The sequence below is a fragment of the Vulpes lagopus genome, chromosome 18, assembly GCF_018345385.1.
Source record: "Vulpes lagopus strain Blue_001 chromosome 18, ASM1834538v1, whole genome shotgun sequence".
Lineage (NCBI taxonomy): Eukaryota > Metazoa > Chordata > Mammalia > Carnivora > Canidae > Vulpes > Vulpes lagopus.
The window spans coordinates 26,220,747-26,248,726 of NC_054841.1; the positions used below are offsets into that span (position 1 = coordinate 26,220,747).

Here is a 27,980-nt window from a genome sequence, read left to right on the forward strand (position 1 = left end):
CAGGATTTAGAACAGTTTACTGTTTTCCCAACAGAGAAAACACAAAAGCCCTTCCTCAAGTTTCTCTGCTTCAAATTGGGCAACAGCTCTAAGCAGCAAATGCCACCATTAGTCTTTGAGATCTTTGTTGCTCTGCAATCTCTGACCCAGTCTGCCTTGAATGAGACAGTGTTTCTTCCCAAAGGTAATCCAAGGGGGAAGGAAGTCCTGCATGGAGCTCTGGGCCTGGCTCTCATCAGTTTTCTTCACCTTCCCAGGATCGAAGGCCAAGGGAAGTCATGTGGCAGAAAGAGACCAGCAGGTAATAGACAGGAATTTTAGAATAAAAGGACAAAACATCACAGACTCTTAGGAGTCATGGATTACCACAACTCTAGCATCTGAGAGACAAAGAAACTCATGACTAAATACCTTAAGCATCATGGGGTTGGTAGAGATTCCACTGAACGAGGGGCAAATTGGAAATCTGATGGCTTCTGGGTCATGGGCATCTTCTATCTATCTGCTCAGAGGTTTGGCAAACATGCCCTTGTGAGAATATAGCCTGAGGACTGGCTCCAGCTCCAGGAAAGAGTCTGGGATAACAGGTGTTGGATGGCAACTTAATGGCAAAATTCTGCAACCAGGCCTCTTGGGACACAGAAGAAAGGGTAGCCTTCAGATGGATGCTCCCAGGTCATTCAGCCCTGGTCCCTGGTGATGTGCTCCAAGATCTCGATTGTGAGATCTTGTGGTTGGCAGGCCACCAACCACTAGGAGACTCTGAGAGCAATACCATGATGATCTGGCTCGATGGCAGGTGCTCCTTGCTTGGAATGTGCTATGTGAGCAGCACTCAGTATTTGCAGAGCACTGCACAGCATCCTGATCAATAACTTCTGTTTGCATAGTGTTTACAATGGAGATGAGTGCTCATGCCCCAAACCCTGGAAATGACCTTGGAAGAGGGGTTGGTGATGACTCTGACCAGGCAGTGGAGATGGCTCTGGCCTGCTCTAAGGGTTACTCTGGGTCATCTGGGAAAGGGTCAATTCAACCACTCCACCACTGGCCTCATCTTTAATTCAAGGTCACTTTAGGTCCCTATGTTAATGAACTTCACTGATTTTTAAAAATGAGGGTGGGTTCTAGAATAATCATGATCTCATATCAAAACTATAAAAATCTCTGGTTCTCTATTAAAAATCGCTGAAGAGAGTTTAGCCCCCCAGGGGGCTCAGAGAAGGCTAGACCAAAGATAGAGGTTGGACTGCTTTGCCACATGAGAAATTCCCAAGAGAAATAGTAGGAAGCACACAGGGAGCAGAGATACTCTGGCTCCAGGAGGCCTGAAAGCCCTGTGCCTTGGGAGATGGAATCCTTCTCCTCCATAAGTCCCTGGTGCTTTTCTGTCTCTGGCCAGGGAGCAGAAGAGCTTGTACTCTTGGGAATCAATCCTGGGAGCACTGCCAGCTGCCAGGCCTGGCAAATGGGACCAGCTTAGACTGGTGATGTGCCCCAGCCAGGATCAGAACTCATCCCGCAGCTGAGGGGGTTTGTCCATGCCGAAGAAAGAGGACAACCTTCCCTGGAGGTCCCGTTCCCGCTTCACAAAGGCAGTAAAGGAGGAGACACAGTTGCCAATAAAGTGGTCAGCTTGGCCAAGGATGTACAGGTCGATCTGGGCCACGTCAGGCTTCAGGCTCACCACCTTCACCTGTAGGAAGATGGGCAGAACATTTTTACCAGGGTGGCTGAAGGCCAAGGGGACCCAGTTTGGCCAAGGCCTGAAGCTATACCCTCAGCCTTCCTCCCCCATTCTCGAGGAAGTGACAGACACAAAAGGTGGGCAGAGAAGATTAAGACCTGGGGTCGGGCATTCTAACAGCAGTATTGCCCAGTGGCTGTCTCGGCACACCCCGACATAGAACATCCCTCCAAACACACCATCATTCGCCCTCTATGCCTTCACTAGTGTGGTTGGTTCCCTCTGCCTGGACTGCCTTTTTACTATACATTTCAAGGCTCAGTTCAAATTCCACCTTTCTCATGAAGTCCTAGTTTGGCAGGACATGGCTCTCCCCATCAAACTGTAATCTGGCCAAATAGTACCCCACCCACCCTGTTCTGCTGCCTGGATGCCTCTGAGCCCTAAGTCCTATTCGATTTATCCCCGAGATATTTCCTAAAAGTGAACCCTTCTCTTGGTGGATTAACACTTCCTAGGCCCAGGCACCACAACCTCTTGCCTCCTCATGTGTCCCCTTACCACAGAACAGAACAGCTGGGAAAACTTTTTCTGTCCCTCCCTCCACCCCAAGTTGAACACTCTTAAATGGTACCCTACTGCTCTTCAGATAAAGATGACAAATCCTGAATTGGGCCTACAAAGAAAGCTCTGTTCAAGCCACCTCTCCACCTCTCCTATCTCCCTCCATCTCCCCCTTGAGCTCCAGCCACTACTCACCAGGTTCCCTTCTGCCTCAGGACCTTTGTATGCATTTTCTCTGTTCAGGGTGCTCATCTTTTTTGTCTGGTTAGTTCTTTTTTTTTTTTTTTAAAGATTTTATTTATTTATTCATGAGAGACACACACAGAGAGAGAGAAGCAGGGACACAGGCAGAGGGAGAAGCAGGCTCCATGCAAGGAGCCCGATGTGGGACTCGATCCCGGGTCTCCAGGATCACACCCTGGGCTGCAGGCGGCGCCAAACCGCTGTGCCACCAGGGCTGCCCTGTCTGGTTAATTCTTACTTAAACTTCACTCTGCAGCTCCAGTCTCACCTCTGCAGACCCCGGTCTAGGCCAGAGTCCTCTGCTGTATGCTTGCTCTCTCTCTCTTTTTTAAGATTTTATTTATTCATGAGAGACACAGAAAGAGAGAGGCAGAAATATAGGGAGAGAGAGAAGCAGGCTCCATGCAGGGAGCCCAATGTGGGACTCGGCCAAAGGCAGGTGCTAAACCACCAAGCCACCCAGGCGTCCCTCTGCTCTATACTCTCACAGAACCATGTTCCTTTACTTTGGAGCAGACATCTCAGTTTGTAGTTTCTACTTTGATTAGTATCTGTCTCCTGCACCTGATGGGGTTGAGACTTTCGCAGTCTTCTGGTTACTGCTGGCTGGGGCTTGCCTCAATAAATATCTGTTGACTGGGCAAGTGAATGAATGAGTCCCTGCCCCACTCAAGCTCCTAGGCCTCTTGTGTAGCATCTATTAGAGTTTTGTGCAAAGTCTCTTGTCCTGAGTCTAGACTGGGTGCCTTGGAGGGCAGGACCACATCTTATTCATCAGTGTCCCCAGCTTAGCAGGGGGCACCCAGCTTAAATGAGGAGCAAGGCTGGGTTCTGAACCCATGGAGAAAGGGACTGAGGCCAAGGGTAGTGGCACAGGAACAGGAAACAGAGAATGGCAAGAAGCTCCAGGCATAACAAATATATTGACTCTAAAAACTCATGAAAAAACTCCCTGGGACTCTCCAAATGCTTCAACTGGGTACAGAGGTTTATGGGTGTGGGCAGAGCTGGGGCTGAAAGTGCTTTGCTGTCACACAGAGATTTCTGATGTAACAAAAATCATCATCTTGCTATGTGGATGGTAGCAAAGAAATAATACTAGTTTAATCATGGCCAAAATCCCCAAGCAATTCCACCCACGCTCTGAAACTTACCCGCTCTGTGTCATGCCCACTATAATTAGCTCTGAGACCTCTTGGGTAAATCCTATCCCTTCTTGGGACTTTAGTTTCCTCAGCTTATAAAAGGCAGGGGATGGGTTAGAGGAGCCCTGAGGTCTCCCAGCGCTGATGGTCTTCTATAAAGTGGGTGGGTGGGAGGAAGGCCAGGATGCACTGCTTTAGCACCTTCTCTACAAGTCAGGGCTTCCAGCCCATGTCTGGGGTAAAAGTGAGAAGGGGGCCCCTCACATAAAGCCCAGGGTTCTCCCTACTAGAAAGCAAATCTTTTAAGGCCTGTATAAGCATTTAGGACTTCCATCCATTCCACAAATATCTTACTGAGGGGCACCTGGGTGGCTCAGTGGTTGAGTGTCAGCCTTTGTTTCAGGTTGTGATCCCAGAGTCCTGGGATCGAGTCCCATATCAGGCTCCTCTGTAGGGAGCCTGCTTCTCCCTCTGCCTGTGTCTCTGCCTTTCTCTCTGTGTCTCTCATGAATAAATAAATAAAATCCTTTTAAAAAAAACTTGCTGAACGCTCATTATTAATTTAATCATTTTATTGATATATACTTACTTAATACCTATCCTTCCCTGACACAGCACCAATCACATCCACTCTTTAGTCACATGCTGAATATTTACTCTTCACCATTTCCTTAAGCGTTTACTAAGCACAAAAGAGCCTTCCCTTTATTCATCAACCACTTACTCCTACTATCAGTGACTGCTAACATTATCGAGGACTAGTTTTGTACTGGATCTGTTTTAGTTTTTTTTATATCTCACCTTCACAACCACCCAGTGAGATAGGACTACTCTCAGGGCCGTTTTACAGAAGAGGAAACGGAAGCACAGTGAGCTCAAGTAACTTGCACAACACTGTATAGTGAGTAGTGCCTAGGTTCTCTGGTTCCAGAGTCCAGGCCATTAATCTCTCTGCTCCACCAGATTTCTCCCAAGGACCCACTCTTCACATCCTTATTCAACAGTTACTGAGCATCTACTGTGTTAGGCACTGTCCTAGATGTTGGTGATGGCAAGGCCCCAGATGCCGAGGGACAGAACAATGAGTTACCCTTGGACTCTACTGTTAAGGAAGCATAACTCTTAGGAAGTGGGCCGTATTTCCAGCCCCATGCAGGCTAGACAGTGCCTCAAGAGCAGATGTGATAAACTGCTGTGATAGCTCCAGTAGGGACACAACAGCTATAAGAGTGCAGGGAAACCAGGAGAGAATGTGCCAAGGTGGTCGGGCTTTGTTTTTTTTTGTTTGTTTTTTAAATTTTTTTAAAATTTATTTATTTATTTTTTAAATTTTTATTTATTTATGACACACACAGAGAGAGAGAGAGAGAGAGAGGCAGAGACACAGGCAGAGGGAGAAGCAGGTTCCATGCACCGGGAGCCCGATGTGGGATCCTGGGTCTCCAGGATCATGCCCTGGGCCAAAGGCAGGCGCCAAACCGCTGCGCCACCCAGGGATCCCCTTAAAATTTATTTTTAAAGATTATTTACTTATTTATTCATAGAGACACAGAGAGGGAGAAGGAGAGGCAGAGACACAGGCAGAGGGAGAATCAGGCACCATGCAGAGAGCCTGACGTGGGACTCAATCCCGGGTTTCCAGGATCACACCCTAGGCTGCAGGCGGCGCTAAACCGCTGCGCCACTGGGGCTGCCCTGGGTCGGGCTTTAAAGAAAGGATAGGCACTGGAGCAGAAGTGGGTGTCTAAGTGTAGGGAGGACATGAAGCATGCAGAGGAAGCAGTGGGACCACCCTGGAGCTCCCTTTGATTCCCTTTCCCACACCCCCACTGGGACCATACACACCTTCCCTTTGAAGAGCTCTTGGATCTCAGGCACATAACTCTCGGAATCCGTGGCGATGTAGACCGACTGGGCATTCAGTGCTTCCACCCAGAGCTTCACGGCCCGTCTGATTTCCTTCAGGTCGGGGAGGCACATAGTCATGGTAAGGGGGGCCGCCGTACTGCGGCTGTAGCCCACACACTGTGGGGAGGCCATGAAGTGGGAGCCTGCGGTCCCGTCCTTCAGCATGGCACAGGCGTTCTTCTGCGGGGTTGTCAGGGGACAGGGTTAAAGACAGCAGCCGGCCCAGGAACCCAGAAGCAAGAGCCACTAAGTGGATAAAGGCTATACAGAAGCTCAACTGTGTTTTTTAAAAAAGAAACTGCGGAAAGGGGAAAATGTATCAAAACAGTAATAGTTGTTTCTGTGTAGTGGCATATTGGCGTTCTACAAAATATTTTTTTCTTAGTGTTTATATTATCTGGGACTTCCAGAATTCTGAACCATGGTGGTGATAATGGGCAGCCTTATCTGATCTCTGACTTCAGTGGGAAAACTTCTGTTAGCTCCCATGAAGTACATGTTTGCTGTGGGTTTCGGAGAGATAGCCTTATCAAGTTAAGGTGGGTCCCTTCTATTCCCTGTTGGTTAAGAGGTGTTTTTTTTTTTTTTTTTAATTATGAATGAGTATTGACTATTATCAAATGCTTTCCTGGCCTCTATTAAGATGATTATATGATTTTTCCTCTTTGGGTGCTAATATACTGAATTTCATTGCATTCTTGGGATAAAGTTTACTTGTATGCTCTTTAATACATTACTGGAGTTTACTTGCTGATATTCTACTTAGGGTATGTGCATCTATGTTTGTGAGAATGAGCTCTATTCCTCTGAATTGACTTTATCTGAGTTTGGTTTAGTGTTATGCTTGCTCTATAAAAATATAACATCTTATATCTTTTTATGTTCTAAGTATGTATAGATGAAAATTGTTTCTTAAAGGATTGGCTGAAACCACTCTATTCTGGGCCAAGATATTCTGAGCCTGGTTTCTTTTCTTTATGAAAGGAGGGCAGGAAGGGAGTCAAGTGCATAAATGTGTGACTTCAGGTGACCCTTAAACAACACAGGGCATAGGGGCCACCACCCCCTGCAGTAAAAAAACCTGCATATAATTTTGACTTCCCCAAAAATTAACTTCTAATAGCCTGTTGCAGATTCAAAGCCTTATTGATAACATAAACAGTCAATGAATGCAAATTTTATATATTATATCCATCACATACTGTATTCTTACAATAAAGGAAGCTAGAAACAAGAAAGTCATTAGGAAAAGAAAACCCATGTACACCCCTGCACTGTAAAACATCAGCATGTATGCAGGCCCAGGCAGTTTAAACCCATGTTATTCAAGGGTCAACTGTACTTCCTTGAACAACTCTGAGTGAATTCTGATCTAATTTCTATGCTTTGCAATATTTTTCAAGTCTTTAGCAATGAGCATTTCTAACATACAGACATACACATATCTTATGTAAATTAAGGAGACTGTCTACATTTCCCCTATTATTTTCATATAGAGGATAATCTGATGAAGTTTCTGCACATTTAAGTGGCCTCCAAATTTGGAAGATGACATCTTCATTTCTTGGGAGCCCCACCCAATCTCCAGAGCCTGTTTTTCAACAAAGAGCCTACTGGCTAAACACTGAGCTGGACCACAGGACTCCTGGGCTGTGGGTCTTTCTCTGGCTTGTTGGCTAACTTGGAGTCTAGCTTGATTTTATTTATCCATCTGCAAAATAAGGACAAAAGTGGCCATTGTTAGAATTGAGGGCTGGCAAGCAAGCATCTGGAGCCATATTTCTGATGTGTCTATGGCAGGATTATGGAACACTGCCCTGTGGACTTGGCTGAGTGAAACTTCTCTACTCTGGCTGGGATTCTGTGCAGTGGGTTAAGTGTTTAATGTTTAATACCCATAGGCATGGGCCCTAATCAGGGACATGCTGGCCATGAAAGGAAGGGAAAAATTACCCAGTCAGAGCCAATGCGCAGGTGAATGCCCACGTACGGCCGGATGAGGTGGGTGAGAATGTGGGCCTCTCCCGTCCTCACCATCTCATCTGACCATACCACATACTTCTGGAGCGGTCTGTGCTCCTCCAGGACGGGGAACTGGGCAGGGGCTCCCGGCAGGGCCAGCACTGGATGTTCCTTTGGAGAAAATCTAGGCATGAGACAGAACAAGGGGAAGTCACGACAGAGGACACACAGACAGCCTGGTCGCTGCCCCCACAGGGCAAAGGATGGTGCACCATACCCCAGAGACCCTGCAGAAAGGGGCCCCTCTAATATGCAAGAAGCACGAGAGGCTGTGAAACCCCAACAGGCTGATAAGGAACTGCGGCGGGTGACAACAGGCACAATATACAATACTGTCCCGCCGCACGGAATTTACAATCCTCTTTGCTTGTTTAACAATTAAAAATTTACAGTAGGGCATTCCAACCTTTTGTATGTCATGCTGGCTTCCAATCTGTGGTGTGGTAATTCACTCCAGGGTGGGGTGTCTGGACCGCACCTCTGCCCTTTTACCTACATGGCAGGACTGGGACATGCAGCAGCTTTACAGAGGACTGTGGACAGGTCATGCTCACAGGCAATGTGTATACTGGGTGAGAACATTCACTCGACATTTAACACGTATTTGTTGACTGCCTACTATGTGCTAGGGCCCAGGGAAGAACAAGACAGGCATGGTCCCTGCCCTCATGAAAAGCACCTGCCATCTGCAGATGCCCATCATACCCTTCCGACGGCTCTCCTTCCTCCTTGTACACTACGTTTTGTAATTATTTCACCCTGTCTTTTCTGCTAGACACAGACTTCTGAAGGCAGTGCCTCCATGTGCCTAAGACAGTGTCTGGCACATGTAAGAGCTCAGTGAATATCTGTTGACTGAACGAGTAAGGAACGAACCTATGCTTCTTCCTCTTCAACTAAATCCAGAGTCTGTCCTAGCAAGCCAAACATCTTGATGGTTCCATCAACTTGAATGCACTTTCAAGCTCCAGAGCTCTGTATGCTTCCTGCCCCAACTTGGACTGCCTTCTGTCAGCCAAAAAAACCTTTTCTTAAAATTACAAAATAGGCATAGCCACTCTGGAAAATGGTTTGACAGTTTCACTAAAACTAGAATGCAGTTATGATATGCCCCAGCAATTGCATTCTTGGGTATTTATCCCAAAGAAATGAAAACCTATATTCACACACGAACCAGTATACAAATGTTCATAGAAGCTTTATTCATAATACCCCTGAACTGGAAACTACTCTAACATCCAAGAAGTGAATAGTTAGTTAACCAAACTGTGGTGCATCCTACCATGGAATCTGACACAGAAATACCAACAAACAAAGTACTGAGACAGGCAACAATGTGGGATGGATCTCATCAGAGTTATGCAGAGTGAGAGAAGCCCTCAATCTTATATACTGATTGCATTTATTTACTTATTTTTATTTTTTAAAGATTTTTATTATTTATTTATTCATGAGAGACAGAGAGAGAGAGAGAGGCTCAGAGACACAGGCAGAGAGAGAAGCAGGCTCCATGCAGGGAGCCCGATGTGGGACTCGATCTTGGGTCTTCAGGATCATGCCCTGGGCCAAAGGCAGCACTAAACCGCTGAGCCACCTGGGCTGCCCTATTTACTTATTTTTAAACAAATTTATTTATATTTTATTATTTTTAAAAAAGATTTATTTATTTGACAGAGAGAGAGAGCACAAGCAGGGGGAGTAGCAGAGGCAGAGGAAGAAGCAGGCTCCTCAAGGAGCAGGGAGTCCAAGTGGGGTTTGATCCCAAGACCCTGGGGTCATGCCCTGAGCCGAATGAGCCGAAGGCAAACGCTTAACCGACTGAGCCACTCAGGCACCCCTGATTGCATTTATATAACATTTTTGAAATGACATAATGGAGAACAGAAGTGGAGAAGAGATTAGTGGTTGTCAGGGGCTAGGGTGTCCTTGCCCATGTGTGTGTGTGTGCATGTGCATGTTTAGGCACATGCGTGCAGTTATATACTGGTCACAAAAGATCCTTGTGAAGTTAGAACTGCTTGGATATTTTGACTGAAGTGATGGATACACAGACCTACATATGTATAAAACTGAACAGACCTAACTACACACACTCACGTGCACATACAGAAGTGAGTACAAGTAAACTAGGAAAATCTGAATAAGTTGGGTGGATTGTATCAATGTCAACATCCTGGTTGTGATACTATACTGCAGTCTTGCAAAATGCCAGCAATGGGCAAAACTGGGTAAAGAGTATCTGGGACCTCTTCCTCTCCTTCCTTCCTTCCTTCCTTCCTTCCTTCCTTCCTTCCTTCCTTCCTTCCTTCCTCCCTCCCTCCCTCCCTCCCTCCCTCCTTCCTTCCCTTCCCTTCCCTTCCCTTTTCCTTTCTTTGTTTTTATCTTTGTTATTTCTTGCAACATGTGAATCTACAATTACCTCAACAAAATCTTCAATTAAAAATTATTAAATAGTGGGATGCTTGGGTGGCTCAGTGATTGAGTATCTACCTTTGGCTCAGGGCATGGTCTCGGAGTCCTGAGATGGAGCCAGTCTCACATCGGGCTCCCCTTGAGGAGCCTGCTTTTCCCTCTGCCTCTGCCTCTCTCCCTGTGTCTCTCATGAATAAATAAATAAGATCTTAAAAAAAGTTACTAAATAGTTCAAAGCATACAGGAAAATACAGAAAATAATTTTACAATCCACATACATGTGACCCAAATTAGCAGATATTAATACTTTGCTTTGTTTCAGATTTTTTAAAAAAGAGACACCAAAATAAAAGGTCTATCCTATCATCTTTCCTTCCTTTACTTCCTCTTCCCAGAAGATACTGTGGCTTTATGCATGACTACACTTTTACTGTTTGTACAAAAAGGTATTATTCTGTGTGTTTTTCTCACAGTGTAATGGTAAAGGCACAGGCTGTCAAGCCAGACAGCCTTGTGCTAATGTTGACTATGCCACCTACTAACTTGGGCAAGTGACTTACCCATTCTGTGCATCAGTTCCCTTATCTGTATAATAGAGCTAATAATAGCTCCTAACTCACAGGGCTCTTGAGAAGATTAAATGGATTAATATAAGCAAAGTATTTAGAACAGTACTGGGCACTTAGAAAGCTCTTAAGAAATTCTGACTGGAGGATCCCTGGGTAGCTCAGCAGTTCAGCACCTGCCTTTGGCCCAGGGCACGATCCTGGAGTCCTGGGATCGAGTCCCACATCAGGCTCCCTGCATGGAGCCTGCTTCTCCTTCTGCCTGTGTCTCTGCCTCTCTCTTTCTCTGTGTCTCTCGTGAATAAATAAATAAAATCTTAAAAAAAAAAGAAAAAAAAAAGAAATTCTGACTGCCACCATCATGTATGTCATGTTGTCCTATGACATGAAATCCATTGCAACTTTTTAGAAATTCAACTTAATGTGTTAAGAGATTTGGCCACGTTGATAGTGTCAGCTTCTCTTGAAGTTTTGTTTTGCACAAGTTAACACAGCAGTGCTGCAGTGGGCATGCCTCTTTCTTCACACCCAACCCAAACACCTCCCAACCGTCCAAGACCAGCTGCCACTCCCAATCCTCAGCTCCTACGGGAGGGCTCTCTGTTCTGCTTCTCCTTTGCTGCTTTCTGCACACTGTGCTTGGCAACCGTCTTCCCTACTCGACTGTCAGCACATGAGGGTAGGGGCCTTGGCAATTCTACTTACCACAATTCCCACACACCGTGGTCCAGGGCTTGTGTCAAGGAAGCAATAAGCAAGTGTTCATTGATATCCTGTCTCTATATAACACTAATTTCATTATAATAATCTTACATATACATATATGTGAATCATTTATCTAACCTTATCATGTGACAGGCAACATTCTACTTGCTTTACATGTATGAACTCATTTGGTTCTCACAAGGGCCCTGTGATGTAAGCACTATTGTTATTCTCCTTTTACAGATCAAGAAATAAATGCACAGAAAGATTAAATAACATGCCCAATCATGCAACTAGGAATTGGTGGGGCTGGGGTTTAAATCTAGGTTATCTGCTCCAGAACCTGTATTCCTTTTTTTTTTTTAATTTTTAAATTTTTTTTAAAAAAAGATTTTGTTCATTCATGAGAGACACAGAGAGATCGGCAGAGACACAGGCAGAGGGAGAAGCAGGCTCCATACAGGGAGCCTGACGTGGGACTCGATCCCGGGACTTCAGGATCACGCCCTGGGCTGAAGGCGGCGCTAAACCGCTGAGCCACCGGGGCTGCCCAGAGAACCTGTATTATTAACTATGTACCTCACTCCCAGCGACTCTACTGCCATCAATGAGCCCCTCAAAAAATGAGTCTGTACTTTATGTTTCTGATCTCTAGCCCCTAGCATGGGCCTCAAAACACAATGGGTACAAGCAGTACATGATTGAGGGAATGAGAAGGATTCAGGGGTCTTACCAGAAAGACCAGGCCAGATTGTCAGATGTTAGAGGAAAAAGAAGCGTATCTACTACCATCAGGCCCTCAGCCAAACTCCTTTCTGATGTCACCTTAAAAGATTTCAAATGGAAAGCTAGAGTTTCTGATCTCCCAGGGGGTGGAACACTAGGATAAATCAGGAACTGTGTGCTCTTTGACTTCTTGGAGAGAACCTGTAGGCCTTTGGTGAATTCTAGATTTGGAATTTGGAATGTCCTTCCCATCTCCCTAGATCTGGATTGGCACATGGCTGCCCCACTGGGACATCAGCTCTGACCTGATGAGCATCAAGAGGCACAGACTGATGCTCATTTACTCCCAATGAAAGAAGAGAGTGTTGTTTGGAATGAAAGGGAGTACGAAGGGTCTTGTTTGGAAAGAAAGCTTGACCAATTCCATCTGACCCTGGTCACCATCGAGCTAAAAAAGCCTATGTTATTGCTGCTGGGTGCAGTGAACCTCTGGTGTTCTTCCCCACCACCCCTACACTACTGAGATCTCCCACCCAGCTGGTTTCTCTATGCACAACATCCAGAGTATCTACATGAGATAGCAGGTGAACACCATGCTGAGTGCCAAGGCTGGAGGACTATGAATGAGGCAGGGCCTTACTCTCAATGTCCCTGTCATGAAGGACTACCTCTCTCTCTTCCACTCTTTTCAGGGATGGCTCCTCATCCTTCAGGTCTCAGTCTGGTCCCAGCCCTGCCAATTACGTATCGCCTGTGTATGGACTCTGAGGAAGGCTCAGCCTGGGAGCATGATAACAATAAGCGCTGATGGTTGAGTGGGGAAGATGGTTGCTGAGCATATCAGTGTGCATAAGGCAGCAAAGGAGAAGCAGGACAGGGAGTCCTCCCATAGGAGCTAAGGATTGGGAGTGGCAGCTGGTCTTGGACGGTTGGGAGGTGTTTGGGTTGGGTGTGAAGAAAGGGACATGCCCACTGCAGCACTGCTGTGTTTACTTGGGCAAAACGGAAAACTTCAAGAGAAGCTGACATGATCAATGTGGCCAAATCTCTAACACATTAAATTAAATTTCTAAAAAGTTGCAGTGGGTTTCAAGCCAGAGGACAATGATGATGGTTATGGTGATAGAATTTCCTAAGAACTCCATACACCTGTTACTCTCATGCCATGAAAATGGTTCAGTATGATGGTTGATGGTCTTTCAACATTTGATGTGTGATAAATATCTGCTGAATCAAACCTCTGCCAGGGTATTCACAGACTCAGAAGCAGCAGAGCTAGAAGGATTCTGAGAAATTCCCTAGTAGGGAAGAAATACCTCTTATCCCCTTCTCCTAGAATTAGCTGGACACATGGTAAATGTGAGATTATAGATTTCTCTGTATTTCTTGCAGCTGAGACATGGCCATGTGTCCAAGAACTGGCCAATGAGATACAAGAGGTTTATATGGGACTTCTAGAAAGGTTCCTTAAAAAGGTGAGGCTGTGGCCCCCTTTTGCCCTTTTTTTTTCTTCCAGGCTGCCTGGGGCAAGGTTGCTATGGCTAAAGCTTCATCAGCCCTGTGAGAGGACACTGAGGATAAAAGCGCTGGGATGCTGGGCAGAGATGGGAGCCTGAGTCCTGACAACACAATGGAGCTGCCATCCAGCGGTGGGTTGGATATCCCAGTATTTCTCTTACTTAAGAAAACAATGCAATTCTGTCTTGTTAATCTGCTGCTATTTGGGGTTTTCTGTAACATGTAGCTTAAATTAAGCCTGCTATCCCTAGACCTGTGGCCATCCAAACTTTTAGTTGATATACAAGAGGATTACTGGTTAAAGATGGTGGGGGAAGGGATCCGAGTCCCTCTAAATTCACCCTGCCCTGCCAGCCTCACGGCACTACAGGCCCTTCTCAAGAACTCTAAGGAATAGTGTGGAAGTCACAGACCTTGCTCATCCTCTTCATTTTACAGATGGAACATTGGCCAGAGAAGAGAAGCAATCTACCTAGTCACACGGTGAGCTGGGCAAGAGCTTGATGCTTTCCAATGCCATTCTCCCTATACCCAGACCTCTGCCCCCAGAGGACAACTTTCTACAGCAAGCGTCTGCTACTTTAGAAAATGTTTAAACTCGCTTCTCCAATCTCCTCACCTGTATGGCAGATTAATTCTTCAAACCTCCTCTCACTAGATGGGCTCAATGTCCCCTCCCAACAGCATGTAGCAGAAGTGATACTGTCCCAGTCACCAGGCCCAGGCTGAAACATTCCCTGGTTATACCCTCTCAGAACTTGGCTGATATGCTGCCAGGAGTACAAACCACATGGAGAGGTCAAGTGTACTCGCACCAACCAACTGCCTCAGCTGAGCTCTCAGATGACAGCCAGTATTACAGCTAGCTATGAATGAGCCCTCTTGGACACATAGCTCAGCCGAGCTTTCAGACTCCAACCTCAGCTGACAGCTGACTGCAACCATATGAGAACAAAAGCAAGAAGCACCCAGCTAACCCAAATGTCCATCAACAGAGGAATAGATAAACAAAATGTGGTCTATGCATATAACGAACAATTCAGCTTTACAAGGACTAAGACAGATTGTGATAAATAGAACATGGACAAGACCTGAAGATACTACACTAAGTGAAATACACCAGACACAAAAAGACTAATATCATATAATTCTACTTACATGAGACCCATGATATGCAAATTCAGAGATAGAAAAGTTGAATAGAGAAATGGGACAGGGATGTGTGGAAGAATGGAGAGTAGTTGTTTAATGGGTACAGAGGTTCTGTCTAGAGTGACAAAAAAGTTCTGGAGATGGACAGTGGTGGTCATAGCACACAACATGTCACTGTAATTAATGCTACTGAATTGTACACTTTAAAAAGTGGTTACAAAGGTAAAGAAATAAATCATACACACACACACTCCATTGGCACAAATATACATAAATACCCCAGTAACCGTTTTTTGAAGTTTCATGCTTGTTTATATTTAAAACTGATCCTACTAGCAATATTTACTAACCTGGTATCAATTGCTCCTCAGAAAAGACAGTTAAGTAATACTCGATTACAAACTACACACAGTAGTTTCATTTTAAGATAATCTGTACAGGTACATAGGTATGTAAAAGTACCTGGAGGAAGGAAGTATATATACCAAGCTGCTAAGAGTGCTTCTTGAAGGAAGGGTGGATTATGGGTAAATGTAATTCTTTTATTTAAAACTTAAAAATCGGGATCCCTGGGTGGCGCAGTGGTTTGGCGCCTGCCTTTGGCCCAGGGCGCGATCCTGGAGACCCGGGATCGAATCCCACGTCAGGCTCCCGGTGCATGGAGCCTGCTTCTCCCTCTGCCTATGTCTCTGCCTCTCTCTCTCTGTGTGACTATCATAAATAAATAAAAAAAAAATAAAAAAAAAATAAAACTTAAAAATCTGGGACGCCTGGGTGGCTCAGTGTTGAGTGTCTGCCTCTAGCTCAAGGCGTGATCCCAGAGTTCTGGGATCGAGTCCCACATTGGGCTCCCTGCAACAAACCTGTTTCTCCCTCTGCCTATGTCTCTGCCTATCTGTATCCCTCATGAATAAATAAGTAAAAATCTTAAAAAAAAAAAAAAACACTTTAAAATCTCCCACCAAATCCATGGTGGGGAAAACAAAACAAAACAAAACAAAAAATCCATAGTGGGTATTCTAAAGGATATTTATACCAAGAATTTTTTTTTTTTTTTAAAGATTTTATTTACTCATGAGAGACACAGAGAGAGGCAGAGACACAGGAGGAGGGAGAAGCAGGCTCCATGCTGGGAGCCCGACATGGGACTCGATCCCGGGACTCCAAGATCATGCCCTGGGCCAAAGGCAGGCACTAAACCGCCGAGCCACCCAGGGATCCCCTATACCAAGAAATTAACATGGATTGAAACTTTGTACAGCTGAAATTCTAGAAAGAAACTGAAAACCAAAAACCAGAAGAACTGCCTCACTAAGCCCAGTCAACCCACAGAGCTCTGGGAAATAATTACCCACTGCTGGGGAGCAGCAAAGTTTTGGAATGGTTTATTTGCAGCAACCGACAATGGAACAGTCCTCTGTTCCCCTCCTCATTCACTCCACATCAGCCACACTGGCCTTCTGTCTGCCCCTCCACCTGCAAGCATGCCTGTTCCTGCCTCAGAGCCTCTGTGTTCTATGTCCTTGCCATGAAGACTACCTTTCCCTCCAGCTTTTTCCATGCATGGCTCCTTCTCTTCAGGTCTCTCGTGGACTGGATGTTGATGTCCTGCCCTCTGCCCCCACCCCTTTCATAGCTGAGTCCCAATCCCTAATGTGATATTAGGAGGTATGGCATTGGGGAGGCACTAGGTTTAGTTGAAGTCATCAGGGCAGAGCCCCCGTGTTGAGATTAGTGCCTCATAAGTGAGCCTGCTCTCTCTTCCAACATGTGAGGACACAGCAAAAAATGCTGTAAGCAAAGATCACCACAACCCAACCATGCTGGCATCCTGATCTCAGACTTCCCAGCCTCCAGAGCCATGAGAAATAAACACTATAGTTTTAGCGTCACTCCCCTCACTCCCGCTCTGTGCTATTTTCTTACAGCAGCCCGAGCTGAGACATGGTTTCAGCCCTCCAATCACACATCACCGGGACACCTGGGTGGCTCAGGGGTTGGGCGTCTACCTTTGGCCCAGGGAGTCCCCAGATTGAGTCCCATGTCGGGCTCCCTGCATGGAGCCTGCTTCTCCCTCTGCCTGTGTCTCTACCTCTCTCTCTGTGTTACCCATGAATAAATAAATAAAATCTTTAAAAAAAATCACACATCACCTGTTTATGTCCTTCATAGCACTGTATCTTCTAGAATTATCTGATATAAAAACTTATTCACGGTATCTCTCCCATTAGACTCAGCTCCATAAAGGTTAGGGACGTTATTGGCCTTACTCTTGCCTGTATTCCCAGGGTCCAGACCAGTACTTGACACCCCAGGAGGTACTTCTTAAATGTGTAGAAGGAAGGAGTGAAGGAAGGCAGCAGTCCAGGTGGCTCTAACTCTAAAACTGTCTCCAGGATCTCATCTTCCCTAATCATCTTCCTTTCCCCAAAATTCGGCTGTAAGGTACAAAGGTTCCCAAGCCCTCAGGCAACTCCTACAACACAATGAACTCAAACAGGACAGTGCGGGCACTGAACAAGTGTTTGAGCAACATTTCCTAACTGGCGCTTCCATGCAGCACTGCACCTTCTCTTCTAACTAGGATTGTGTGATATTTTTGGCTGTCTGGAATTTGCTTTTAGAACTGCTTTTAGAGCTGGTTTCATTTTTGTTTTTCCTGGCATTTTGTCTATAGGAGAAAAATCTCCATCCTTTGAGAACAGATCTACCTTCAGGCAAAAAGCTCCAGCTCATTCAGAACTGAATAAGGAGAACCAAGGGGGTGATCAAATGGGAATGCTCTGAGATCAACCACAAGGGAGGGGAATAGAACCGGCCATGACTAAGTATCCTCAGTAGCTCCTGAATGAGCTTAGAAGTCCCAAGTGGAAATTGGCAGCTGTTACAGGCACAGCTATTCTCAACGGTGATTAAGAATGGGTGCTCTGGAATCAGACTGCCTAGGTTCAAATCCCTCCTTTGCCACTTCAAGCTGTGTGACCTTGGGCAAGTGACTTCACTCCTCTCTGCTTCAATTTCCCTATGTGTAAACACAGAAGACAGTAACTTCTGTTGCACAGACTTGTGGAAAGATCAAATGAGTTATCACCTTAGAAGACTTAGGCGGTGAAATGAAAACTTAGAACAGTGTTTGGTACACAGAAGGCACTAAATAAATGGTAGCCTTATTACCTATTAGAGTTACATTTGACTGTAGCTGCCCTCTCAACAGCTGGGTTACCCTTGGCAAGTTATCTTACCTCCTTGAACGGTTTCCTTATCGGATGGAAATCAATCATAATGCCCACTTCATGAAGCTTCTCAAAGTTTTGTATGAAATAAAGCATGTCAATGTGAATAGTATTAACAGCTAACATTGGTTGGCCCCCTACTATGAGCCATGCGCTCTATGCCCTAGGAGGCAGATACCACAGGGCTTCTTCCATTAAACCACAAGGAGATTCAGGCCAGACAGCTGGAGAGGCTGCTCGGAGTCACCTAAGAAAGAGGCAGGGCTGAGTCTGAGGCCCAGGTCTGTCTGACCCTGAGCGTAGATTCCTTTCTCTACATCAGGTTATCCTTGGTCTCCAGGATGCCAAGTGCGGTGACCATGTACAAATTCATATGTTCCTCACAGCCCCGAACCTGAGTCAAACTTTCAAGCCCACATTCCTTCTCGCCATGCTATAGCATCAAGGTAAGCGCGCTCTGTTTGTTAGCATCATTATAACTAGCCTGTGGCTCCCTGAAGGCTGTGGCTGGGTCTTCCTTATTTTTATATATCACCTCTGGCCTTTGAGTACTATGTCTCATACATGACAGACGCTCTATAAATATTTCACAGCTTGTGCCTGTGCCCTGCTAACCTATTTTTTTTAATAGGGCCTACTGGAGCACAATTAATAAAGCACAGCCAATTATTATCAGGATGACATCATTTCTCAGGCTGCACCTAAAGTTGCTTTTCTCTAGAAGCAGCTTCCAATTTTCACCCTGTGAAGAGGAAGGTAACAGGGGAGTGATTCTCACGCCTCGAGGAGGAAATTGAGACCCATGTGACTGCACAATATTCTTTTTATGACATCCTTTATCGGCTGATAAACTCTTGCTCAACCTTGTGGCAGGTCAATGTCCCACCGCGTCAGGCGCTGAGATGGGAAGAGATCACACAGGATCCCAAGTTCAACAGACAGAATGGCTGCACCTTTGGTCTCATACATCAGGGTGTGGTAGAGGGGGAGAGGGCCAGGATGGTGCTGCACGCTCAGGGGCCCCATGCACCTCCCCTAAACCCAGCAACACTGTCCCCTCCAAGTACCTCTGAATCCACTGGTCTTTGTAGGAGGCACTGAAGGAAATGCCTGAAAAAAGCTCGGACTTGTTGAAACTCACATGAAACTGATCCCAAAATGGGCCAAAGGGATTTCCTTCCTGCAGAAAGAGAGTGATCAATGACTTACTGAGAAGGTGGGAGTGACCTCTGGGGATGGGGCCTAGAAACTGTGGGTGGGGGACCCCTGGTTGACTAAACTTGGGTTGAAACACCTCAAAGTATGTCACTTTGTAAATCCTGGGCTGGGGACTGAGGAGTGCAGCTTGGCCTCCGTCTGGTTTCCAGCAGATGTTCACCACAGTGTCTAAAGGAGTCTTTCTCACTGACATACCACATCCCACTGACCCTGCAGCACTGGTGGGGATATAGGAAGGAAGGAGACCTTGGATTTGGGCTTTGGATCTTGGACTGGAGCTTCCAGAGACTTTCAAGACAAGCTAACACAATGCCCTTATTTTGAAGATGGAATCCAGGGCCCAGATAGGGTAAGACACTTGCCCAAGGTCACACATCAAATGAAGGCAACGTTCAGACTATAAGCCCAGCCTCCTTTCTCAAATTTCATGGCTCCTCCAACCACCTTTCATTGACTTTAGCACTGAAAGACATACTGGGGATTGTTTTATTCCCAAAGTGCTAGAAAATTACAGATTTCTCCTGGTAAAATATGACAGCTTCTTATTTACCTGCCTCAGGCAGAAAAGTATATAAGTTAAGAAAATAGACAATAGAGTCAAATTACCTAGGGTTGAATCCTAGCTTATTTGCTATGTGACCTTGGGCAAAATATTGAACCTCTCTGTGTTGTACTCAGTATCCTCTCTATAGAACGTGGATATTAAGCGGCACCTGGGTGGCTCAGTTGGTTGGGCGTCCGTCTTAGATTTGTCTCTTGATCCCAGAGTCCTGGAATCAAGGCCCATGTCAGGCTCCCTGCTCTGTGCAGCGAAGAGCAGAGCTCTGTGCAGAAGTCTGCTTCTCCCTCTCCCTCTGCCTCTCCACCCCCTCTCCTGCTCCAATTCTCTCTCTCAAATAAATAAATAAAATATTTTTTTTAACGGGGATATTAATAGTACTTCCCTCATGGAACAATTTGGAAATTAAGTGGGTTAATATGTGTAAATCTCTTAGCATGGTACCTGGCATACAGTAAGTGCCATTGAAGTATTAGTTATTATTTGGGGCACTTGGGTGGTTCAGTTGGTTAGGTGTATGACTCTTTGATTTCAGCTCAGGTCATGATCTCAGGATTATGAGATCAAACTTCCTGTCATCAGGCTAGTGGAGCCTCCTTAAGATTCCCTCTCTCCTACCTCACTCTCTGCCCCCTCCCCGCCCCCACTTCTACTCATCTGAAAAAAAAAAAAGTATGGTATTGTTATTGATGTAGCACTTTACAGATTATAAGCACTCTTGGACCTAGTCCTTTTGATATTTATGAGTGAGACATAGCAGGGATTGGTGTCTTTATTTTGCAGGTAGAAATAAAGGCTCAGAGGAATCAAGGTCTTCTGCCCAAAGTGACACTGCTGACAAATGTCAGAAATGGGATTTAAATCTCCATCTTTGTACTCTAAGCCCTTCTAGTGCCTTTTCCCACATATTGCTATCATAGTGTCTCAGGGGTCTAGAGGATATGGAACAGGCAGAAAGGGTCCCCAGACCCACCTTCATGGGGCATGTCTTCTTATCGGGGCTTCGCTGGGCTGCCACTTCAAAGCAGTATGCCACTCGCCTCTCGGGGGGCCAGTGAGTGGGTGCCAGCTTCTCCATGAAGTCCTCTAGGCTGATAACCCGATGGTAGGCTTGGAGGGGCTCCAGCTTGAAGTACTTCTGGTAGGACACATGGAGCTACAGGAAAAGGTACAAAAGGAGAGGCAGAGGTCCCTCTTCAGTATCCTAGTGGCTAATTTAAAGACATTCATCAAAACCATACAGTCGAAGACGCAGACAGTTCAGACTATAAGCCAATGGAAAACTTTTGGGAAAAGATACCAAAACTAGAACAGAAAAAGGCTAGGTGAATTTATCTGCCAACTAATGAAGAAATAGTAACACTTTTTTTTTTTTTTTTTAGTAACATCTTTTGTGTTCAAAAAAAATGCTTGCTGATCTACATGAAAAAAAAAAACGATGTAAGGGAAAAATGTGAGCAAAGGATAGAAGCAAACAACACACAGCAAAGAAAATTCACATAGCCAATACACTCAAAAGATGTACAAACTAATAATTAGAAAAAAAGCAAGTTACAATTACAAGATGACTTCTCACTCATTAGACTAGCAAAGATTTAAAAGCTTAACTTTAATTGCTGGAAAAGATGTGGGGAAGCAGGGGCTGCTGTACATGGGTGGTAGTTGAAGTGTTTGTTCTGGAACAACCACTTTAGAATGCAATCTTGCAGCAACTACTAGAATTTAAAATGTTCCTTCCAGGGCAGCTGGGGTGGCTCCATGGTTTAGGGCCGCCTTCGGCCTGGGGTATGATCCTGGGGACCCGGGATTGAGTCCCGCATCGGACTCCCTGCATGGAGCCTGCTTCTCCCTCTGCCTGTGTCTCTGCCTCTCTCTCTCTCTCTCTCATGAATAGATAAAATATTTTTAAAAAATAAAATAAAATGTTCCTTCCACCTCTGTGTATTTTCCCTAGAGAAGCTCTTCCACTTTACACCATGAGATGGGTATAGGGATGCTCAGTGCCACAGCAGAAGTACAAGAAAAACCTCAGAAGGAGCTGCTCCGAAGTCATTACATCCACCACAATGGCTGCCTCTGGGGGTTGGAAGGAGGGAGTGGGACTAGCCTGGGGAACCATGTGAGACTTTATCTTTTAACAACTTCATCTCTAAAAAAAAAAAAAAAAAAAAAAAAAAAAAAAAAACCCAAAAAACAAAAACAACTTCATCTCTAGTATTTCTTTAAAATAAGAAAAATTAAGCAAAGAGAAAACATTAATGATGATCCCTTCTAGCAGTGGGCACACAGATGATGACTGTACTAATCTCTGTATTTTTCTGGATTAAAAAAATTTTCTTAGAATACCATGGAATAAAAATGTAGACTTTATCCTATAGATCAGGGTTCCCAAGCATGTTCTACTAGTTCAGGGGGATAGAGTTCTGCAATCAAAAGGCTCCAGAGATAAACAGACCTGGGAAATGCCATGTTGAGCTGATGTCTTTACTACAGGACTTCTGCAGTATGCTAATGTGTATTTTGAATCTCCAATTTTGCAGGATGGGGAATTGAGAATATAATTTCCCAAAGTAATTTAACCACTGCACCCTTCCTTCATGAGCCACTGGCACCCCAATGAACAGATTTGGGACACTTAACTATTAACAACTAGGTCTTGCTGCAGGATTTCATTTATTTTTTTAAAAGATTTATTTACTTTTTAGAAAGAGAGACAACATGATGGGGAGAAGCAGAGGGAGAGGGAGAGGGAGAATCTCAAGCAGACTCTTTGTTGAGCACAGAGCATGACTCAGGGCTCAACCTCACGACCCTGAGACAACCTGAGCTGAAGCCAAGAGTAGGATGCTTAGCTGATTGTGCCACCCAGGTGCCCCTTACTGAAGAATTTTAAACAGAAATGATAAGAGATATGCCTTTTAGAAAGATCACTCTGGTGGTAGAGGAGAGTATGAATGGATGGTAAGATTAGTTGAGGAAGAAGAATAAGGAGACTAATGCCATGGGCCTTTTATTTGTTCAAGTACTTACTCAACATGTACTTTTTATTTGAAGATTTTATTTACTTATTCATGAGAGACACAGAGAGAGAGGTAGAGACACAGGCAGAGGGAGAAGCAGACTCCCTGTGGGAGCTCAATGCAGGACTCAATCCCAGGACCCTGGGATCATGCCCTGAGCTGAAGGCAGATGCTCAACCACTGAGCCACCCAGGAGCCCCTCAACATGTATTCTTGAGCGTTAAGTCCAAGTGAAGATGGAGGGCACGGACAGCTTAGGAGAAGTAAAGCGGAGTACAGGGTAAAAGGAGGCATTAGGATGACTTCTAGATTCCTGGTTTGGTATCCAGGTATGTGGAGGTAACATAAACTACAGCTAGGAATATAAGAGGTGACACAGGTTTGAGAGGGAAAGATGCCAAGTTCAGCTCTGTCTTTGTGAATTTGAGGTGTCCCCAGGATATCCAAGTACACTCAAGGGCTTAGGAATTAGAAACACAGGTTTATGATCAGGAGAGAGTCTGGGCCACAGATAAAATTAGGAGGTATGTGGAGAATAGTGAAAGCCATAAGACTGAACAGAAATTTACAGCAAAGCAAATGATGGTAATAATAGCACTAAATATTTACTGAGTGCTGACTTAGTTCCAGGTGCTATACTCATCACATTTCATGGACTTGCTCATCTAATTCTAAGAGGTAGGAATACAACCACCTCCAGTTTACTTATAAAGAAACCCAGACAGACAGAATCTAGATAACTCATCTGAGATCACATAACTAATAAGCAAACAGAAAGAGGAGACACATCAACATTTATCATTTTTATTTTATTTATTTTTTTTGAGAGAGAAGAGCATGTGTGGGAGTGGGCGACAGGGGCGGGGGGGACGGAAAGAGAGGGAGAAAGAGAGTCTTAAGCAGGCTCCATGTCTAGTGCAGAGCCTGACACAGCTCAATCTCACAACCCTGAAATCATGATCTGAGCTGAAATCAAGAGTCAGAAGCATAACTGACTGAGCCACCTAGGTACCCCAAGACACACCAACATTTCAACGGTGGGTAGAGAGAAGTCCCTGATACAGCACAAAGAGGAAAATGTTGAGAGGTGAGGACTAAAACAGGAGCAGGCTGTGTTTTAGAAAATATGAGAATAGAGATGTTCAGGAAGGAGAGGTTCACAGGCCCAAGTGCCACCAGGAGGATAGCTGGAAGACTAAGAAACTGCCCCTAGATTTGGCAATTCTGAGGTCCCTGGTGACCACTGTGAGAACAGTCCCAATGGGGAAGGGGAGCCTAATTGGGACAGGTTGAGTAATCCATAGAAAGAAAGAAGTAGAGACTCAGAAAGATTCTTGGCTGAGAAGGCAAGGTAAGAGAAAGAAAACAAGGCAGAGGGGGATGCCTGGGTGGCTCAGCAGTTGAGTGCCTGCCTTCAGCCCAGGGTGTGATCCTGGAGTCCCAGGATCGAGTCCACATCAGGCTCCTTGCATGGAGCCTGCTTCTCTCTCTTAATAAACAAAAACAAACAAACAAAAAAAACAAGGCAGAGGGAGACAAACGGACAATGACTCAACTCTAACGGTGAGTGCAAAAAATCAGTCCATCAGTGGTTCCCAGTTACTGAGGACTTCCTATGTCCTTTGTACTTTGCATTGATGAACTGCTGATTCTAAGAGAGGGGCATACAATGAGGCATGCTACAATCGCTAACTCATTATGGTAGCCATAGTTACTACTTGCCTCTTTTAAAGATGAGAAAACTGAGGCACAAAAAGGTCAAGTACTCTGTCCAGGTTACATGTCTAGTCAGTGAAAAAGCCAAACTCTGATCTCAGGTCCTCTTACTTTTGACCTCTAACTGATAAAAACCTCTCTAAATACAGGCATGCAAAAATAATAATTATTATTATAATTAAAATAAGGACACTTAGGTGACTCAGCAGTTGAGTGTCTGCCTTCAGCTCAGGGCGTGATCCCAGGGTCCTGGGATCGAGTCCTGCATCAAACTCCCTCCGGGGAGCCTGCTTCTCCCTCTGTCTGTGTCTCTGCCTCTTTCTGTCTTTCATGAATAAATAAATAAAATCTAAAAATAATAATAATAATAATAAAACCTATACAGAGAAAAGGTTATAAGAATGAAATACAGTGTTTTGTACATACAAACATAGTTCTTTAAGGTTTATTAAAAATTTTAAAGTCAATTCATAAGGGGAGGAGGAAGGTGGGAGCATGGGGTAACTGGGCGATGGGTACTAAGAAGGGCACTTGATGAGATGAGCACTAGGTGTTATACTATACATTGGCAAGTTGAATTTAAATAAAATAGTAAAAAAAAAAAAAGTAAAATATATAAATAAATTCCCAATGACAATAAATAACAAACAAACAAATAAATAAAGTCAATTCAATAGATTAATTCAGTTCCTACTGCCAGGCCCCTGGGGATACAGTGTGAGCAAAGACAGACAGACGATCAGTAGAAGACACAAAGAAAAACAAGGAATTAGAAGATGTTGAGTATGACCACAATGGGGTGAGACGGTTCTGGAGCCAGACTGGCTGAGTTTGTGACCTTGAACACAATATTAACTAACTCATAGCTCAGTTTCTCCTTCAAACTGACAACAGCAAAAAAAAAAAAAAAAAAAAAACTGACAACAGCATCCATCACCCTTTGACTAATGGGATGAAGAGAGGGTGGGACAGACAGGGGTGGAAATGGAGCTTTAGGTTCAGATCGCCTCCAACAGACATGGACTTGAGTTCCAGCTCTACTCCTCACAAGCTTCGTGACCTTGAGCAAGTTATCTGACTTCTTGAAACCCACTTCCTCATAGGAATGTGATGAGGAATAAAAGAGCTAGTCTTCAAGTAGCGCTCAGAGCAGTGTCTGGCAGACAGAAGGCACTGGGTAAGTGTTAGCCAGTTAGCCAGGAAGACAGTTTGGGATGGGGAGTGGGGAAGGCTCAGAGGAGCAGGAAAAGCCCAGAGAAGGACGTGGGGTCAAGAGGAGGTAAGCAGAATTGGCATAGGCTGGATAAGGGCTTAAGGCCAGTGGGAGGTACTCACATTGGTGAAGGGAGGCCTGTGATGCTGGTACTCGATCCAAGGGGGTACAGCCAAGGTGCGGTTCAACAGCTTTGCAAAAGCCAGGGAGCCCAAGAAGTGATCAGCCTGGTTCCCGAAGCGCCCTGGATGGTATATGGTGGTTGAGGTGAGGCCTGGGGCATTGAGGGCATGGGGCATCCAGGATTCAGAAAGGATACAGGGCCAAGGGTGGGGGAGGGCCAGGACACCAAAGAGAGCCAGGGGAGCTGGCAGCATTGGATCAAATCTGGACTTGTGGGTCTGACCTCAAGGCCCTCAGATCCTACCTACCCTTCTGCCTCAGGTGCTCCAGGTTCCTTGCTTTTTCCCAGACATGCTCTACATTTCCCACCTGGACCCTATGCTTTTGCTCCTGTTGTTCTCTCATCCAGGAGGGCCCTTCCACCTTTATCTTCACTCATCTGTGTATGAAGGGCCAACTCCAATGCCTCATTCTTTTTTTTTTTTTTTTTTTAAGATTTTATTTGTTTATTTATGAGAGACACAGAGAGAGAGGCAGAGATACAGACATAGGGAGAAGCAGGCCCCTCACAGGGAGCCCAATGTGGGACTCGATCAGGACTGGGATTATGCCCTGAGCCAAAGGCAGATGCTCAACCACGGAGCCACCCAGGCATCCTTCCAATGCCTCATTCACTGGGATCCTTTCACCAACCCTCTGCTATACTCAATCCCCTCCTCTGCCTCCCACCTTGGATTGGAGCTATTTATGGTTTTTTATTTTTCCTCAAATGTCCTTTCCTACTTCCCTGTTTCTTCAGCCTGTGAATACCTTGGGTGAAAGGACCCTGTCTGATACTTTTCGTTATCCTCAGCATGTCCATTCATTCATTCAACAAATACTGAGAGGCTGCACTGTGCGAGGTTCTCTGCTTTGTGCTGGAATACAGGATTCAACAAGAAGGATAAGGTCTCTGCCTTTGAGGCACTCACAGTCCAGCTAGAGACATTAAACACGTAAAATAAGTGTATTGTGGTAAATTCTGATAATTTCAAGGAAGAAATGGGAAAAGTTTGATGATGGAGAACAGTAAGGGGGAGGTTATTTGTCTTGAGGTCATCAAAGTCCTTTCTGGTGACATTTAAGCTGAGACCTAAGAAAGGGAAGGAGTTCATTTGGCAGAAGTGAAGAAGAAGGTGTTCCAGTCAGTGGGAATAGCACAGGTGTCAGGACCTGAGTATGTATGAGGAGGAGAGGGAATATGAGTGGCTGCAGCTCGGGGACATAGGGAGAAAGGAGTGGTGGTAATGATGGGCAGAGGGCCAAATCGCCAGGGCCTGGAGTCTGGAGGGTTTTAAGAAGGAAGGCCTTTTACGATGACAATCCACCACCCCATTTAAATTGTCGCTTTTACATTCTCCCTAACTCTTCTCTATTTCATTTTTCCATAGCATTCATCCTCTTCTAAGATACTATGTATAATTACTTTTTTTTTTTTTAATGCTTATCTTTTATCGTCTTTCTTTCCCAGCGATGATGAAGGTTCTCCAAGGGCATGGCGTTTTCTGTCTTACCACTGCAGTATCCCCAGAACATTAAACAGGGCTGGGCACAGAGTAGGGTTCCTACAAATATTTGTTGAACGATGAAAGAATCGTCCAGAGCCAACGTGGAGTCAATGATATCAAGTCCTGCCCCACTAATTCCATTTACTGAACTCTGGGCTGGCTTAAACCTTTCACAAGACGCATAACCTCTCCTGGCCTCAGTTTCCTCATCTGCCAAATGGAAGGTTGGACGCAGGGGCCCCTCAGGGCCGTCGGAACTGGGGCAGAGAGGCGAGCAGCAGGCCATGCCCCCACGCTGGGGTTCTCTCGTGGACATGTCAAGGTATCTCTGGGCACCTAGGAAGAGGGCCTTCGCCTCTCTGGGCCTCAGTTTCCCCATTTGAGCAGAGGACTCGGGAGGCCTTACCCATGCATGGGCAGTAGAGCAGGTAACCGGCCGGGTCCCAGGAGCCCACGGGCAGCCCCGGGAGCGGCAGACTCAGCAGCAGGAGAGACACATGCAGCGGCAGGGGCGACGATGCCCACGCGGCGGCGCCCATGACGGCTCGGGAGCCCGAGCGCGCGGTGGTGCGAAGGCGGGCCGAGAAGGAGGGGCGCGAGCGTCCGCCCCGCTCCCGGCGGTCCCCGCGCGCCGCCCGCGCGCCGCCCCGGCCTCTCTAGCCCGCGGGCGGGCGGGATCATAGAGAGCCCGCGGCACCGCCCC

General features: G+C 45.6%; 1 protein-coding gene across 1 annotated transcript; it reads right to left on the reverse strand.

The window, feature by feature from the left end:
- Positions 1 to 27,910, reverse strand: POFUT1 (protein O-fucosyltransferase 1). Its single transcript, XM_041733156.1, has 7 exons — positions 27,684 to 27,910; positions 25,730 to 25,851; positions 20,632 to 20,814; positions 18,949 to 19,061; positions 7,501 to 7,693; positions 5,485 to 5,727; positions 1 to 1,696 (listed from the first exon to the last, which is right to left on the reverse strand). The coding sequence occupies exons 1-7, from the start codon at positions 27,814 to 27,816 to the stop codon at positions 1,508 to 1,510; spliced, it is 1,176 nt and encodes a 391-aa protein (XP_041589090.1). The 5' UTR covers positions 27,817 to 27,910; the 3' UTR covers positions 1 to 1,507.
- Between the last annotated feature and the right edge of the window lie 70 nt (positions 27,911 to 27,980).

Coding starts and splice junctions, on each gene's coding strand:
- POFUT1 (XM_041733156.1), bottom strand. CDS start 27,816: ATGGGCGCCGCCGCGTGGGCATCGTCGCCCCTGCCGCTGCATGTGTCT. Junction 25,852..27,683: donor GCTCTACTGCCCATGCATGG/GTAAGGCCTCCC, acceptor TATACCATCCAG/GGCGCTTCGGGAACCAGGCT. Junction 1,697..5,484: donor AAGAGCTCTTCAAAGGGAAG/GTGTGTATGGTC, acceptor ATCTTCCTACAG/GTGAAGGTGGTGAGCCTGAA.